The sequence below is a fragment of the Rhinoraja longicauda genome, chromosome 6 (genome assembly GCF_053455715.1).
Source record: "Rhinoraja longicauda isolate Sanriku21f chromosome 6, sRhiLon1.1, whole genome shotgun sequence".
NCBI classification, from domain to species: Eukaryota; Metazoa; Chordata; class Chondrichthyes; order Rajiformes; family Arhynchobatidae; genus Rhinoraja; species Rhinoraja longicauda.
In genome coordinates this window covers 24,058,160-24,075,574 of record NC_135958.1, presented here as the reverse complement: position 1 = coordinate 24,075,574, position 17,415 = coordinate 24,058,160, and the positions used below count along the sequence as shown (strand labels likewise).

Here is a 17,415-nt window from a genome sequence, read left to right as displayed (position 1 = left end):
GAAATACTAGGTGGGACAAATCTTTGATTATGTCAGCTGCTTTTCTGAAGCAGCATGTAGATGGAGTCTATAGTGGGGTGTCTGATCTGTGTGATGGTCGGAGTTACATCTACAACTCTCTGCAATTTCATGTGATCTTGTTCCCAAACCAGGCTATGATGCAACCCAACAGTAGGCTTTCTACATTGCTCTATCTATTGTACTCGAGTTTGACTTGATTGCATTCATGTACAGTATTATCTGACCTGATTGGATACAATGCAAACAATTCTCTTTACTGTACCTCAGTACACATAGAGTCATAGAGTCAAAGAATGATCCAGTGTGGAAACAGGCCCTTCGGCCCAACTTGCCCACACCGGCCAACATGTCCCAGCTACACTAGTCCCACCTGCCCGCGTTTGGTCCATATCCCACCAAACCTGTCCTATCCATGTACCTGTCTAAATATTTCTTAGATGTTGGGATAGTCCCTGCCTCAACTGCGTCCTCTGGCAGCTTATTCCATACACCCACCACCCTTTCTGTGAAAAGGTTACCCCTCAGATTCCTATTATTCCTATTCCTATTCCTACACATGGAAATAATAAACCTTAACTTAAACCATGCTGTATCTTTCAACTAATTTAATACCAATCCTCAACTAAACCTCCTATTAATCAACAACACTCTCCATAGACATCTTTACTGCTGCAATGCTTCATGCTCCAGCATTAATTTCCCTCCTGCTTTTTGTTTTATGTTAACCACTTTATGTGGTTTGATACCTGTTAAATGGTATTTTTAATATTGACAAAGTAATGATTATGATTAAAAACCATAGCGCAAGATTTTATCAGATTCACTAAAAATCACACTAGGAAGAAATTAGTATCACTGGTGCCCCAATGAGTTGCTGCCTGTATGCCCAAGGAATAAAAATCTCTATTATCAAAACATGTTTTTACAATTTCAATGTATCTATGTAGTTCTTTTTATCTTGCTGTTTACAATTTCTGATCTATCCAAGACATCTGAAAGTGTTCCTGAGCACATCAATGTCCCATGCTCAAAACCGCCGTATCATTAATCCTTGGCTGACTTGCAAACTAAACCAAATAACAATCTTCCTGGGCCTCAAGAGATCACAAATGCATCCAGATCTGAAGTAAAAAGACAGTGATCTATGCCACTGAGCTCCCCAAAGCAGCATCTCTCCTGCACTTACAAAGTTTCTGTAAGAAATTTGGAGTCATGTGAATTTATCTCAACAATGGAAATTCTGAAATACAGCTTCTTACATCCTGATCCAACATTGCCAGACTACTCCCTTTCAAAGTTTAGAGTTCAGTGATGCAGGGACTGAATCCCACCGGGTCCATGCTGATCATCGATATACACTAGTTCTATGTTATACCCTGTTCACATCTTATACACTAGGGCCAATTTAGAAAGACCAATTAATCTACAAACATGCACGTCGTTGGAATGTGGGAGGATCTCTTTCGCCGTTTTGTTTATAGTTTAGTTTAGGTTAGTTTAGAGGTACAGTGTGGAAACAGGCCCTTTGGCCTATCGAGTCCATGCTGACCTCACACACTAACACTATCCTACACACACTAGGGACAATCTACAATTTTACCAAAGCCAATTAACAAACAAACCTGTACATCATTGGAATGTGCGATCAAAACAGACCTCCCGAAAAAACCTCACGCAGGTCATGGAGAGAATGTACAAACTCCGTACAGGCAGCACCCGTAGTCAGAATCAAACCCTGGTCTCTGGCGCTGTGAGAAATCAGCTCTACCAATGCGCTACAGTGCAGCACTGTGTATCCTCTAGGATAAAGTGTCACGTTGCATTAGCTTAGTTTGCATATAGTATTCCAATGAGGGGTTTAATCCTCTGGGAAAACTTTGACCGCAACTGTCAACCATACTCCAGAGGACATATGTTTAAGGTAAGGGGAGAAAGATTTAATAGGAACCTGAGGGGCAACCTTTTTGCACAAAGGGTGGTAGGTGTATGGAACGAGTTGCTGGAGGAGGTAGGTGAACCTGATTCTTTTGCAAGGCTCAAAAAAAAACATTTGGACAGGTTTTGAGGGATATGGGCAAAATGCAGCCAAGTAGCTCGACTTAATAACCAAACGTCTGTAGGAAAATAACTGCAGATGCTGGTACAAATCGAAGGTATCACAAAATGCTGGAGTAACTCAGCAGGTCAGGCAGCATCTAGGAGAGAGGGAATGGGTGGCGTTTTGGGTCGAGACCCGAAACGTCACCCATTCCCTCTCTCCTACATGCTGCCTGACCTGCTGAGTTACTCCAACATTTTGTGATACCAAAAGTCTGTAGCCTCTTTTTACTCTGGTACTTTATTTTCACATGTTTAAATTACAATGTTATATTTTTAATTGTCTGCTGTATATTGCGTTTTTACCATTTACGAGCAAAGCACCAAGTCAAATTCCTTGTATGTATATACATACTTGGCCATTAAATTTATTCTGATTCTTCTGATTCTGATTTTGACTCTATGACTCTATGACTATGCACCGTGATCAAGATAGATCAATGTTTTAATCTCCATAGAGCTACTTCATAAACCATAGAACATAGAACAGAACAGGGACAGGACCTTCTGTCCACAAAGCTTGTGCCCAACACAATGCCAAGTATGTGACCAATGGTAAACCTCTTCTGCACCATCTCCAAACTGTCCACATCCTCCCTGGTGACTAGAACAGTGCACAATACTCCAAATGGGCAATACTCTAACTAAAACTCCAGTGTACAGTACTCTAACTAAATTCCTATAAAGCAGACACTCGTCCTCAATCCCCTGACCTATGATAGCACGCATACCATGTGCCTTCTTTACCATTCTATCTGCTTGTGTTGCCACTTTTGGGGAGGTTCGGACTTGAACCCCAAGATACCTCTGTACATTAATGCTATTAACTATCTGTACGGAGTCTGCACGTTCTGCCCGTGACCTTGTGGGTTTTCTCCGGGTGCTCAGGTTTCCTCCCACATTCCAAAGACGTGCCGGTTTGAAGGTTAATTGGCTTCTGTAAATTGTCCCTATTGTGGAGGATAGAACTAGTGTATGGAGTGATCGTAGGTTGTATGGCGTGGACCTGGTGGGCTGAAGGGCCCGTTTCCATGCCGTATCGCTGAAATCAAAACTAAAATAAAACGGCATAAACTGCCTACTTTTCCTTTACATTCGACCCCCTAAAATGCCATGCTGCACACATGCTCTGATTAAACTCCATCTGCCATTTCTCTGCCCATATCTATAATTGATCAATATCCTACTGTATCCTTTGACAGCCTTCCTCATTGTCCTTACATCAAATCTTACTTTGACATTTTGATCTTGCTCACCTCTTCTAACATATATTGCTGTATACTACAGCAAAATTGTGTATTGGTTGCTATTCTTACATTGAATATCGGCATAGCATGATCTGTGACACATAACAGCGACCATAATAACAAGATGACCTTTTGAGCTCTTTTTATTCCTCCTTGTTAAAACTCTTCTCCATCTATTTTATTCTTCTGACATCTTCTAACCTTGCCAATCTTTAAATAGAAGATATCACAAATATCTATCATCCCCTTTATTGCAGTTCCTGGTATCATAGAATAGACAGAGTTGAGTTTTGATCCTTTGAATATCAGCTCAGAATTTTGCCAATAATCTATTCTGTCATTCAGCTGATAGATTCCTTTATAAACTGTTTGAACTTGCAGTTTACTCGTGATGGTATAAATGCGGCCCTATAACATGTAAACACACAGCCAAATGCAAATCCAAATCCAAAGTGTCGAATGCTTGAATAATTTATGTGTTTGAACCTATTTCACAAATAACGTGAATTCTTTGCAAGTAGAATCTTCTGTGTCAATGTAACACCTTTAATAGTTCTTGCAGATATTAAACTGCAACGGCTGTTAGCTTAGCTAATCCTTTATGACCCCACTCCTTAGTTTAGTTTAGAGGTACAATGTGGAAACAGGCCCTTCGGCTAACCAAGTCCACGCCGACCATTGATCACCTGTACACTGGTTTTATGTCATCCCACTTTTGCATCCACTCCCTACACAATAGGGGCAATTTACAGAAGCCATTTAACCTACAAAACTGTACATCTTTATAATGTGGGAAGAAACCGGAGCACCCACAGAAAACCCAGGTCTCTGGCACTGTGAGGCAGCAGAGCTACCACTGCCCCACTGTGTCATCCACGCCTGGCAGGCATTGATGAATGAGTCTGAAGAAAGGTCTCAACCTGAAACGTCACCTATTCCTTTTGTCCAGAGATGCTGCCTGACCGGCTGAGTTGCTCCAGCATTTTGTGTCTTCCCTGGCAGACATTTCTCAGTTGCAGAGTTTGTCAATAGAGGAGATTGAGAGGACACCTGATTGAAGTATATAAAGTTACGAGAAGCATAGATGGGATAGACAGCCAGAGACTTTCTCCCAAGGAAGGAAACGCCAAATACTAGATGGTATAGCTTTAAGGAGAGAGGGGAAAAACTTAAAGGTGATATGTGGGACAAGTTTTTCACATCAAGAGTATTGCGTGCCTGGAACATGCTGTCTGGGGTGGTCTTATAGGCAGATATGGTAGGGCATTTAAACGGCTTTTTGATAAACATGTGGATATGCAGGGAATTGAAGCGTATAGATAATGAACAAGCAGAGGAAAGTAGTGTAACTTGGTACCATGTCATTGTGGGTTAAAATAATTGTTCATATGCTTTGGAGACACAATGAACTGCAGATGCTGGTTATTAAAAGAGACACAAAGCGATGAAGTAACTTAATGGGTCAGGTAACATCTCTGGAGAAGATGATAGATGACATTTTGGGTTGGGCCCTTCGTCAGACTTATTGTGTGGGGGAAGAAAGCTAGAAGAAAGATGAGGATGAGACAAGGCCTGGTAAGTGATAGGTGGGTACTGGTGAGGGCAGTTTTTGATAAGTAGATGGTTGGACAAAAGCTAGAGCTGAAAAGATAAAAAGAGTTAGGTAAGGATAGAGAAGGTGAAAATTGTGAATCTAGAGGAAGGAAAGCTGCAAAAGCAGAAAATTAGATGCTGTTCCTCCAGTTTGTGTGTGGCCACACTGGCAATTGAGGATGCACATGTCAGAAAGGTCACTATGGGAATGGGACAGCGAGTTTAAACAGTTAGCAACCAGGTGATCCAGTTCTGTACTGTTCTATGTTCACAAAGGATGGTGAATTTATGTATTGAGCTGCCTGAAGGGGTAGTTGAGACAGGTACTATCGCAACGTTTAACAAGCATTTAGATAAGTGCATGGATAGGATAGGTTTAGAGGGATATAGGCCAAACACAGGCAGGTGGGACTAGTGTAGATTGGGCATGTTGGGCGGTGTGAATGGTGGGCCGAAGGGCCTGTATCAATGCTGTATGCTGTATGCTTTCTATGACTCAATTAGTCTATCACATGGCCATAGTAGGGTCCCCAGTTTTGGGCAACCAAATCAGATTACAGTGAACTTTATGGCAAAGGTTACCAGGCAAGTAAATTTCCCACCTATAGTCACCACACCTTCAGATGCTCAGATCCTAGGCTCTGGCCTCTAACTTTGTATCCTTTCCATTTCTCTCTGTCTCCTCCTCTTAGCTACTAAGGCAACACATTGGTGCAGCAGTAGAGTTGTTGCCTCACAGCGCCAGAGACCCGAGTTCGATCCTGACTATGGGTGCTGCCTGTACAGAGTTTATACGTTCTCCCTGTGACTGTGTGGGTTTTCTCTGGGTGCTCCAGTTTCTTCCCACACTCCAAAGACATTTTGGTTTGTAGGTTAATTGGCTTCAGTAAAATTGTAAATTGTCCCTAGTAGGATAGTGCTAGAGTATGGGCTGATCGCTGGTTGGCACGGACTTGGTGGGCTGAAGGGCCAAAGGGCCTGTTTCCACACTGTATCTATGAATCACGTCTACTCAATGAAATAAAACTCTCTGGCCGATCTTTACATCTATTCTCATAATCCCTTACAAGGACTTGTGTTAATAACATGCATGAGAAGAGCTTGGAGATGCTTTACAGCGTGAAGAGGTGTGACATCAATATGCTACTGTTAACTCCAGGGACCCTGGGTTGCTTTCCAAGCTAAAGGTGTAATCTGCAAACCCACCAGGGAAATCTGTTGTTTCATTCCAACAAATGGAGGAATGAAAAAAAAAGATGAATATCTGAAAAGACATACATATTTATATCCAATAGCAATAGGTTTACGCCACATGCACGTAGTGATTGTTTTCTTAGCTTCTCTCTGAAGAGAGTTTGTTGTGTTGCAACACACAGTGTGAACCATTAACAAGCTGCCCTGACCAATTCCTAAAACCATAATCGCTGCACAACCCTAATCCTACCTCAGCAGTGAAAGATACCAATCACCTCTTACACTACCATGGATTTATTTTCTAAATGTGTTTAGGACTAATGTCTTGTTTTATGCACTGCTTCTTTGTTTTCACTTTCTTGTAAAATGTATGTATCATTTATGTGGAATTTATGTTTCCAAGTGTTGATCTGAGGCTCCATAACGGTGATTCTGCTGCAAGCAAGATTTTCATTATACTTGGACCACTGCGTTCAGTTTTGGTCACCGTGTTATAGGAAGGATGTTATTAAGTTGGAAATAGTGCAGCCAAGATTTATGAGGATGTTGCCAGGACTTGAGGGGCTGAGCTGTCGGGAGAGGTTGGGTTGGCTAGGGCTTTGTTCCTTTGAGAGCAGGAGGCAGAGGGGTGATCTTAAGAGATGTATAGAATCGTGAGGATTCTTTTCAGATATTCACGTATCTTAAGGATAACGGAGTCAGGGGGTATGGGGAGAAGGCAGGAACGGGGTACTGATTGAGAATGATCAGCCATGATCACATTGAATGGCGGTGCTGGCTCGAAGGGCCGAATGACCTCCTCCTGCACCTCTTGTCTATTGTCTATTGTCTATTGTGAGAGGAACAAATAGGGTGAAAGCGCAGAGTTTTTACTGCATAGGGGAATCAAAAACAAGAATATACCTATATACCTAAGACATATACCATTCACCTATACCTGTGGATACGACAATGAATGTGACCTGACTGGACTCAACCTGTCCAAATCATATCAGTGTCCCCTACGACTCTCCTATATGTTGTCTGAAACCCTGCAATCTCTTGGGACTTCAATGCTTAGGTCCAAGATAACATTGGTTAGCAAGATCGGACATTCACATCCAGCAAAGGGAAATTCAGGGCAGTAGAGTTCACAGTGAGTGAAGATGGTGTATGGACGGATGCAGGAAATCCAGCGGCTTAATCTCCTCAGGATTTCTACATAGTGGCCCAACTAAACAAAACCAAAAGGGAACGACTATTTTAGCTAGTATTGTCAATTAGAAACTGTGCAAAACTGGTCACTTTTTTAAGGATTACTGTTGATACAGAACTGGCCATTAAGAAACAGCGAAAGTTAAGAAGAAATACGATTTGCCGCACTCAGTCCATGTTCCAGAACTTGGATATATAGGTCTGGCAGGCACTGCCTGCTCCCTGTCTGGGGACGCCCAACCTAAATCAAGTCAAGTTAATGGATACGTAAGGAACTGCGGATGCTGGTTTACAAACAAAACAACAAACAGCTGGAGTAACGCAGCCGTATGCATTTCTGGACCACGTGGATAGGTGACATTTTGGGTCAGGACACTTTTTTCTTACGGAGGTGCAGGGAGGAGAAAGCTGGTAGAGACATAGGGAAGTCAAGGTAATTCAAGTCAAATTTATTGCCATATGCTAAAGTACGGTGAGGTACAGGCCAAATGAAAATGTTGCTTGTAGCGGCAGCACAGGCACATAGACTGACACTAAAACACTCTAAAATATAAATCATACCTAAATTATATACGAATGACATGTAAAAGTCTGCAAGAAAGTTTAAAAATAAAAGAAAAGTGTTCAACAAAAGACATTTGTGCAAATTTAAAAAATATATATAAACAAGTCCAAGTGTGGGTCTAACTCAGCAGGTCAGGCAGCATCTCTGGTGAACATAGATCAGGACCCTTCTTCAAACTCAGTCTTCCAGTCCAAAGAAGGGCAGAGCAAGGGTGCAACGGCAGAGTTAAAACCTTACAGTGCCAGAGACCCGGGTTTGAATCTGACTACGGGTGCTGTCTGTACAGAGTTTGTATGTTCTCCCAGTGACCGTGTGTGGTTTCTCTGGGTGCTCCTGTTTCCTCCCTCAAATTCCAAAAATGTGCAGGTCTGTAGGTTAATTGGCCTCTATAAATTGTCCCTAGTGTGTAAGATAGAACTAGTGCGGGGAGATCGCTGGTCGGAATGGACTCTCTGGGCCAAAGCACCTGTTTCCACGCTATATCTCTAAATTTTAAAGCCCAAAGTTTAAAGAGTCTCGACCCAAAATGTCAACCATCCATGTTCTCCAGAGATGCTGACTGACTCATTGAGTTACTCCAACACTTTGTGTCTTTTGTGGTAAACCAGCACCTGAAGTTCCTTTGTCTCCAAGGTCTATATTGTTCTGTTGTCATATGAATTTGCCAATCCACGGAATATTTAGGATGTGAGGCAACCATCGAACAACTGTGTCAGCCATACAGAATACATTGAAACTTATCGAATAGTGAAAGACCTGGAAAGAGTGGATGTGGAGAGGATGTTTCACTAGTGAGAGAGTCTAGGACCAGAGGACACAGCCACAGAATAAAATAACAAACACTTAGAAAGGAAATTAGGAAGAATTTCTTTAGTCAGTGGGTGGTGAATCTGTGGAATTCATTGCCACAGAAGGCAGCAGAGGTGAAGTCAATGGATATTTTTAAGGCAGAGATTGACACATTCTTGATTATTATGGGCACCAGGAGTTATGGGAGAATAGGGTTGAAAGGGAAAGTTAGATCAACCATGATTGAATGGCGGAGTTGACTTGATGGGCCGAATGGCCTAATTCTGCTCCTATAACTTATGAACTTATGAACTTATAAAACCTCAGATGAGGAAGGAACACAGAGACAGTGAATCGTAGACTTGGTTATGGTCACCTACCGGTGTGTGGCTCAATAGAAAAATACGGTTGCCCTTCCAGGATGCTGTAGACCAGTTTTGCGCTGTTTCCATACACAGGGTCATCAGCATCTGTAGCTGTTATCCCCAGGACAGAAGTTCCTACAGGAATGCAAGAACAGAACAAAGTTTAAAATCATAAAAAAACATAATCCGTCTCAGCAATGGTTGTATGTATGTTCAGTAGTGCAGTAATGCTGCTAAAAGTAAGGATTTCATTGCTCCACTTTGGGTCATCTGACAATAAGACACTATTGACTCTTGGCTTGACTCCTGAGTAATGGTCTAGACACAAGGAACTGCAGATGTTGGTTTACTAACAAAGGACATAAATGCTGGAGTAACTCAGCAGATCGGGCGATATCTCTGCAGAACATGGATAGGTGATGTTTCAGTCCTAAGAAGGGTCCCGACCCAAAACGTCACCTGTCTGTTCTCCAGAGATGCGGCCTGACCCTTGAGTTACTCCAGCATTTTGTGTCGTTCCTTTTCGGTAATTCTCTATCACCTGTGCCCCTAAGGATTTCCGAATAATCAGATGCCAGATTATTGAGGCATTATTACAACAACCAGTGTTTATTTTGTGATGGTACATCACACCAACACCTCTAAAAAGCAAAAAAATAGATTTTCAATTAAAACAAAAGTGAGATTACAAAAAGATTGCTAACCGAAGGTATTTATTCACAAAATGCTGGAGTAACTCAGCAGGTCAGGCAGCATCTCAGGAGAGAAGGAATGGGTGATGTTTCGGGTCGAGACCCTTCTTCAGACTGCTAACAGATTGCTAACAGTCACAAAATAAAATGCATCAATTAAATTAGACGGTCAGGTCCTTAAACAACTTATAGGATGGTGTTCCTATATTTGTATTTACACAAATAATAAAGAATAAAGAAGAAACTTCGCCCAACACGTCATCTATCCATGTTCACCAGAGCCTGGCGTCTGGAGTTACTCTTTGTGCCATTTAAACCAGCGTCTACTGTACTTAGTTTTAGTTCTAGAGATACAGCATGGAAATAGGCCCTTCAGCACTCTGAGTCCACGGTGACCAACGATCACCCATACACTAATTCTATGTTACCCAGCATCCTACACACCAGGGGCAATTTACAGAAGCCAATTAACCTACATGTCTTTGGGATGTGGGAGGAAACCGGAGTGCCCAGAGAAAACCTACACAGTCACAGGGAGAAGGTACAAATTACTTACAGACTGCATCCAATGTCTGGATCACGTAATCAATGGTTGGTGCAGTGGGTTGAAGGGCCTGTTTCCATGCAGTATCTTTAAACTAAATTATACTAAACTAAACCGCAATCAATATCTCCAAGGTCAGAGAATATAAAGCATGGATGGATCTAGCTAGAAAAAGACTGTGAAGAACCTTCAAGAGGCTGGCTGTTCCACAAAAGGTTGCTGATGCTATGAAGTAGAGTCATAGTCATAGAGTCATGCAGCATGGAAACAGGTCCTTTGGGTCAAGTTGCCCACACAGACCAACATGTCCCATCTGCACCAGTCCCACCTGCCTGCATTTGGCCCATATCCCTCTAAACCTGTCCAGTTAGTTTAGTTTAGAGATACAGTATGGAAACAGGCTTTTCGGCCCACCCGACTGTGCCAACCAGCAATCACCCCGTACACTGGCACTATCCTACACACTAAGGACAATTTACAATTTTACCAAAGCCAATTAACCTACAAACCTGTACATCTTTGGAGTGTGGGAGGAAACCGGAGCACCCAGAGAAAACCCATGCAGGTCATGGCGAGAACATACAAACTCCATACAGACAGCACCCATAGTCAGATTCAGCAATGCCACAATCCATGTCCTTATCCATGAACCTGTCTAATTGATTCTTAAACGTCGCAATAGTCCCTGCCTCAACCACCTCCTCTGGCAGCTCGTCCCAAAGAGCCACCACCCTTTGCCTGAAAGGAATAAGGGAAAATGTATTTTGCCAAAATGTCTGACTTGTTGAATGTTTTCTGCGATGTCTGTTGCCTAGATTACTAGCATTCACATCATTTTGCTTTTGTAATTATCTCCATTTGTCGAATGTAACGAGACTCCTGGGAATTTATTGAGTTGGAGTATAAAGTTTTGCTTGACTTCACTTCTTATTCCTGTTTTTGCTAATTTTTAAAAATCTGTCAGGAAAGCAATTAAAAGTTACACCAAGATTTATTTTGAAGCTTACGGAATTCAAAACCAGTGACGTCATTGGGAAACTTTTATAAGACTCTGGATCTTTTGTACCTGGTGCACAGTACAGAAGTCTGGTTTCTATGCCATGAAAAGGAAATGGGATAAAAATAGAAAAGATATAGTGATAAAATTGAGAGATTTCAGCTCTCAGCAAAGATTGAACCAGCTAAGATTTATTATTTAATAAAGCAATCTGATGAAAACCTTTAAAATTATAAATAAGTTGTTTCGGTATACTGCAGGGAGAATGATTTCTCTTGCTGAAAAATGCATAACTCAGGGTCATAAATATATAATAGAGTAAAACAGCAATTTGATAACGACCCAATAATCCTAATGCTTAGAATCATTTAATCTTGGAATCGTACAGCATGGAAATAGACCATTTAGTCCAACTTGTCCACGCTGACCAATGGGCATCTTTCCATTTTAACCCTACTTGGGCTATTGCCCTCGATATTGAACATTGAATTCTCCAATCTTAGCTAACCTCCTCGCCAACATAATCAAGGACCAGTCTCACTACCTCTTCTCCCATCAAGCAAGAGGTACAGAAGTGTGTAAATGCATACCCAAGGTCAGAATCGAAAGCAAGTCTCTGGCGCTGTAAGGCGGCAGCTCTACTAGTTGCGCCACAGTGCCACACTATCAAATTATCAGAAGCATCGATAGGGTAGACATTCAGAACCTTCATGCCAGAGGGGAAATGTCAAAGACTAGAGGACGTAGCTTTAAGGTGAGAGGGAAAATATTTAAAGATGTTAACATTTTAAAGGCTGTCTGCCTTTGTCACAATGCATTCATCAAACTGCAGATTGAGTAGTTAATGAATATATTACTACAGCAAGGATTTAATGGAAATCAAATCAACAAAGGAGAATGTTTGGTAAACTGTTAAAAGATTAGACAGTTAAATAACAGCTTTCAAACGTTTTATTGAAAGTTAATCCTTCACACCTACTCAGCAGCTCTCCCCAGCTACCTGAAGCCCAATGTTTGCCAGCTATCACAAAAGCACAGTGATTGCAGCGCTGTTTCGGAGTTTCCAGAGGCCTTTGTTAAATATTGCAGCTCCCACCCTTTGAGACTAATGCGGTTTGGAGCAAGAGGGGCTGGGATAGTGAGGGATGAGGGGTTTCTAGATCCTCCCACAATAGGAAGCATCCTGTTCATATCCACCTTTTCAAAGATCCCTCGGGTTCTAATATATATTTCATTCAAGAATATATTTATATATTTCATTCAGGTGGCGAAGCAGCAGAGTTGCTGCCTTACCGCGTCAGAGACCCGGGTTCGACCCTGACTAAGGTTGCTGACTGTACGGGAGTTTGTACGTTCTCTCTGTGACCGTGTTGGCCTTCTCTGGATTCTCCAGGTTGCTCCCACACTCCAAAGAGGTGCAAGTTTGTACGCTAATTGGTTCAGCAAAATTGGAAATTGTCCCTAGTGAAGAGTAGTGCTAGTGTACGGGGTGATTGCCGGTTGGCACGGACTCAGTGGGCTGAAGAGCCTGTTTCCTCACTGTATCTCTAAAGTCTAAAGTCAATGCAGGTATTAGTCCCGCTAACTTTTTCCAAACCCTGCTTCCAATGCAGTAGCATCCCTTCTTAAATCAGGAACCCAATTTTGTGCACAGCACTCTGTATGTGGTCTAATTACACACTGCTGGAATGTAACGGTCTCCAGGAGTTTGGAGAGATGGTATTGAGCCAGCACTAGCATGAAGGGCACTCAGTCCAATGAGACCAGCTGTGGATTTGGCAGAAGTTACCCAAGTAAGACAAGTAAGGATGAGTGGCGGACAAACCAAGGGCAAAGCTACGTACCGAATCCAAGCCGTCGTGTGCTTAAACACACTGCTCAGCAACTGGGCTGCCTGCCATGGTAAAACTACAATTAGATTTCAAAAGAATTAGTAATTAATTATTCCACTACTGCAATTTCCTACCTCTTCCAACAAAGGTGCACCATGAGATACAAGGAACTGCAGATGCTGGTTTACCAAAATAAGACACAAAGTACTGGTGTAACCCAATGGGTCTGGCAGCATCTCTGGAGAAGGCACAGTGAAAAGCTTTGTTTTGCTTGCTACCCAAACGCAGATCAAACATACCGTACAATCAAGTCAAACTCAAGTGCAATAGGTAGGGTGAAGGGGAAGCTACGGAGTGCAGAATATAGTTCTCAGCATGACAAAGCATCAGTTCCATAGGCCAATGTCCAATGTCCTCAATGGGGTAGAGGTAATCAGTCAGTACCCTGAATGGTACCCTAGCTTATGGATGGAAATCCAGTCCAGTCTAATCAAGTCCAGTCCTGGAGAATATGGATCGGTGATCTTTTGGGTCAGAGCCGTTCTTCGAATTGATCGTGGTGGATGTGGGGGTGGGGGCCGATGGGAGTTTGGGGTAGTGGGGAAGAAAGCTGGCAGAGAGGTGGAGCAGGACAAAGCCTGGTGGATACAGGTGAGGATGGGGTTTAATTGGCAGGTAGTTGGACAAAGGCCAGAGATGAAAAGACAAAAAGTGTGAGATTAGGATAGAAGATTGTGAATTGTGAAGCCAGGAAAAAAAAAAGACCCTTCGGCCCACTGAATCCATGCCATCCATGATCACCCATGCACTAGTTCTATCCTACACACTAGGGACAATTTACAGAGGCCAATTAACCTGCAAAGCTGCATGTCTATGGAATGTGGGAAGAAACCAAGGCTCCCAAAGAAAACCCACGCGGTCACAGGGAGAACATGCAAACTCCATACAGACAGCACCCGTAGTCAGGATCAAATCCGAGTCTCTGGCGCCGTGAGGTTGGCAGTACCTCTACCGCTGTGCCACTGTGACTTGGCATCATGTTCGGCACAAACAATGTGGGCCAAAGGGCCCGTTCCTGTGCTGTGTTGTTCCATGTTCTATGTTCTTGGAAACCCTTCTGTACTCTTTCCTTGCTTCCTAGAGTTAGGTGACTGGTCTAGGACAATATATCTTAACATGCCCAGTACATGTACAATACGTTTGGGTAAAAAAACGATCTGGTTTTAAACAAAATTCTGTGCCCTTATTTATAAATTGATGAATCGCATATTTTAGTAATCTTTCTCTTAACATTCCCTGCCACTCTGAATGATTTAAATGCAAAAATATGCAGGCCCCCCGTGGCACATCTTTTATAATTTGTACCATATTCCATATTGTTTCTTCTTTACTGCTCAGTATCACATCTCTGATTGTGAGACCTTCAAGTACCAAGAGTAATTAAATGTCATATGTACCAACTATGAGATGGTCACTTGCAGCAGCATAACAGGTCCATAAACACAATAACACACAGTTAAATATCGCCATCGAAAACTCAATAAATGAACCATAATAAAAGTGGAAAAAATAACATCAAAGTCCATAATACAAACAAAAATGCAGCCCATAGTGGTTCATATTTGAGGTTCGTGTTGTGTAATGTTGATGGTAGCTGGAAGAAGCCATTCGGGGCCGGTTCTGACTGGGATTGTTCTTGGTCTTTTCTCGCCTCCAGCTCTACACCCTACCCCCACCCCACCACCCCCTACTTTCAGTCTGAAGAAGGGTCTCAACCCGAAACATCACGTATCTTTTTTCTCCACAGATGCTGCCTGACCCGTTGAGTTACTCCAGCACTTTGTGTCCATCTTTGGTATAAACCATCATCTACAGTTCATTGTTACCACAAGCTGTTGCAATTTGTAAATTACAATTAAATTACAATTCCTTCACTTCAAAAGTAAATAATTGCTGTTAAGTGCATTGAGACACACTGTGGTCATTAAAATTTGCTAAATAAATATTAGTTCATATTTTTAATAACCCAGTCAATGAAGATCATACTATGATATCTATAGTGGTTTTTTTTAAATTTCACTCTTTTGTGTTACCAGCTGTTTTTGTTTAATCCTTCAGTGGATGCCAACATTGTTCCGCGATCAGGGCATGTTCACCTCTCTCATTCACCCTTAAACTAAATAGTTTCCCAAAATCCAAAGATGTAAAAATAAACTGTGGAAGGACCATACATTTTAGGGAGGTACGATGGCACAGTTATAGAGTTGCTGCCTTACAGCGCCAGAGACCCGGGTTCGATCCTGACTACAGCTGCTGTCTATACAGAGTTTGTACGTTCTCCCTGTGACCGTGTGAGTTTTGTCCAGGTGCTCCGGTTTTGTCCCACACTGCAAAGACGTACAGGTTTGTGGGTTAATTGCCTTCGGTAAAATAACCCTTAGGGGACGGATGATCAGTGGTCAGTGTGGACTCGGTGGGCCTGTTTCTACGCTTTATCTCGAAACTAAACTACTCAATATCGGGGAGTTTGCATTATATTACTGTGTGTTTAAGCTTGCTGTGTGCAAAGTGGCTGTTTATGAGCCATAACTACTACAGCCACAATATCTCTACAGGACACCCTAGCCTGCAAAGTGCCTTACAATCTCCTGTAAGGAATTTTAAAGTTGGCATAACACACACCCAATGCCCTCACGCTGAGTCGACTTGAAGATTTCAGCTACATTGTCTGCATGTCTTTTTGGAATAAGTCATCTAATTGTTCCTGCCTCTATCTATCATTGGGATTTCAAACTCCAGCTGGTATTTGTCAAACAGCTTTACAGAATTTCATTTATTTTACGAAAGGGCACAGCTTTTGTTCGGTTGCTGACCTGACATCGGAGAAGAGCTCCAAGTCAGTCAGTGTAAGGCTTCATATCCTTTCAGATACTGCTTGTCTTGTGCATTATGCACGCCTTTGGGAGGCAACACACCAGGAATACGAAAATCACCCCGCACACACAAACACAAGCATAAGATTATAGTTCAATACCCTTGACTCTTAATACTGGGTGACAGAACAGCGCAACTGGTAGCGCTGCTGCCTCACAGCATTTGAGTCTAGGGTTCGATCCTGACCTCAGGTGCTGTCTGTGTGGAGTTTACACGTTCTCCCTGTGACCGCATGGGTTTACTCCGGGTGCTACGGTTTCCTTCCACCTCCCAAACATGTGCAGGTTTGTAGGTTAATTGCCCTCTGTAAATCGTCCCTAGCGTGTAGGGAGTGGATGAGAACGTGGGGCAACATAGCACTAGTGTGAATGGGTGATCGATGGTCGGCGTGGACTCATTGGGCCAAAGGGACAGTTTTCGTGCTGTATCTCTAAATTAAACCCAATCACGGCACCTCAGTAATAAGCAGCAAAGACGAGGGAAGGGAAATTGAAATTAGTCCATGAATGAGCATGCCCCATCGTCAATATAACATTAAACTCTGCTCTTTAGGAGCATGATAGGGTGAAAAGAAATAGTTGCACTGGTGTTTAGTGACCTTAATACAGCAGATGCCACTTAATGAATGTGAGGTGCAAAGGGACATTGCTTCATTGGGGAAATGTTCCTCGGGTGCTAATTAAATTTCAGTGTCATAAAGGCAGCACAATACTGTAGCTTCAGCTAAAAAAGGGCATTCTGACACTGGATAATTTCACTTGCAACACAAATGAACAAAAATATTCCCATGAGTGAATGCAATACCAATCTAAAGTCAGATATTACGTTGTGTATTGCTAATGTTAAATTAATTTCCTCAGACAGAGTGTAAACCTTACCCACTCGTGGTCTTGCCTTGGGAGATAAAGCAGCAGCAAATCATATATCCCAGCATCAACAAGACACTCACTTATTCACAAAATGCTGGAGTAACTCAGCAGGTCAGGCAGCATCTCAGGAGAGAAGGAATGGGTGACGTTTCGGGTCGAGACCCTTCTTCAGACTGAAGTGAGGTTCTCGACCCGAAACGTCACCCATTCCTTCTCTCCTGAGATGCTGCCCGACCTGCTGAGTTACTCCAGCATTTTGTGAATAAATACCTTCGATTTGTACCAGCATCTACAGTTATTTTCAGACACTCGCTTATAGCTCTAAGCCTGGATCAGTATTGCACAGGTATTACCTTGTGTAGTGGCACAGTGGCACAGCTGGGAAAGCTGCTGCCTTACAGCACCAGAGACCCACATTCAATTCCAACCTCAAGTGCTGCCTGTGTGGAGATTGCATGTTCTCCCAGTGTCCGTGTGGGTTT

General features: G+C 42.5%; 1 protein-coding gene across 1 annotated transcript in view; it reads right to left on the bottom strand.

Moving 5' to 3' along the window:
• Positions 1 to 17,415, bottom strand: part of cdh8 (cadherin 8) — a 174,936-nt gene that overhangs the window by 74,956 nt on the left and 82,565 nt on the right. Inside the window, exon 4 of the mRNA XM_078400723.1 lies at positions 9,081 to 9,200. Coding sequence (XP_078256849.1) covers positions 9,081 to 9,200 — 120 coding nt within the window. The remainder of the gene's footprint in view (positions 1 to 9,080; positions 9,201 to 17,415) is intronic.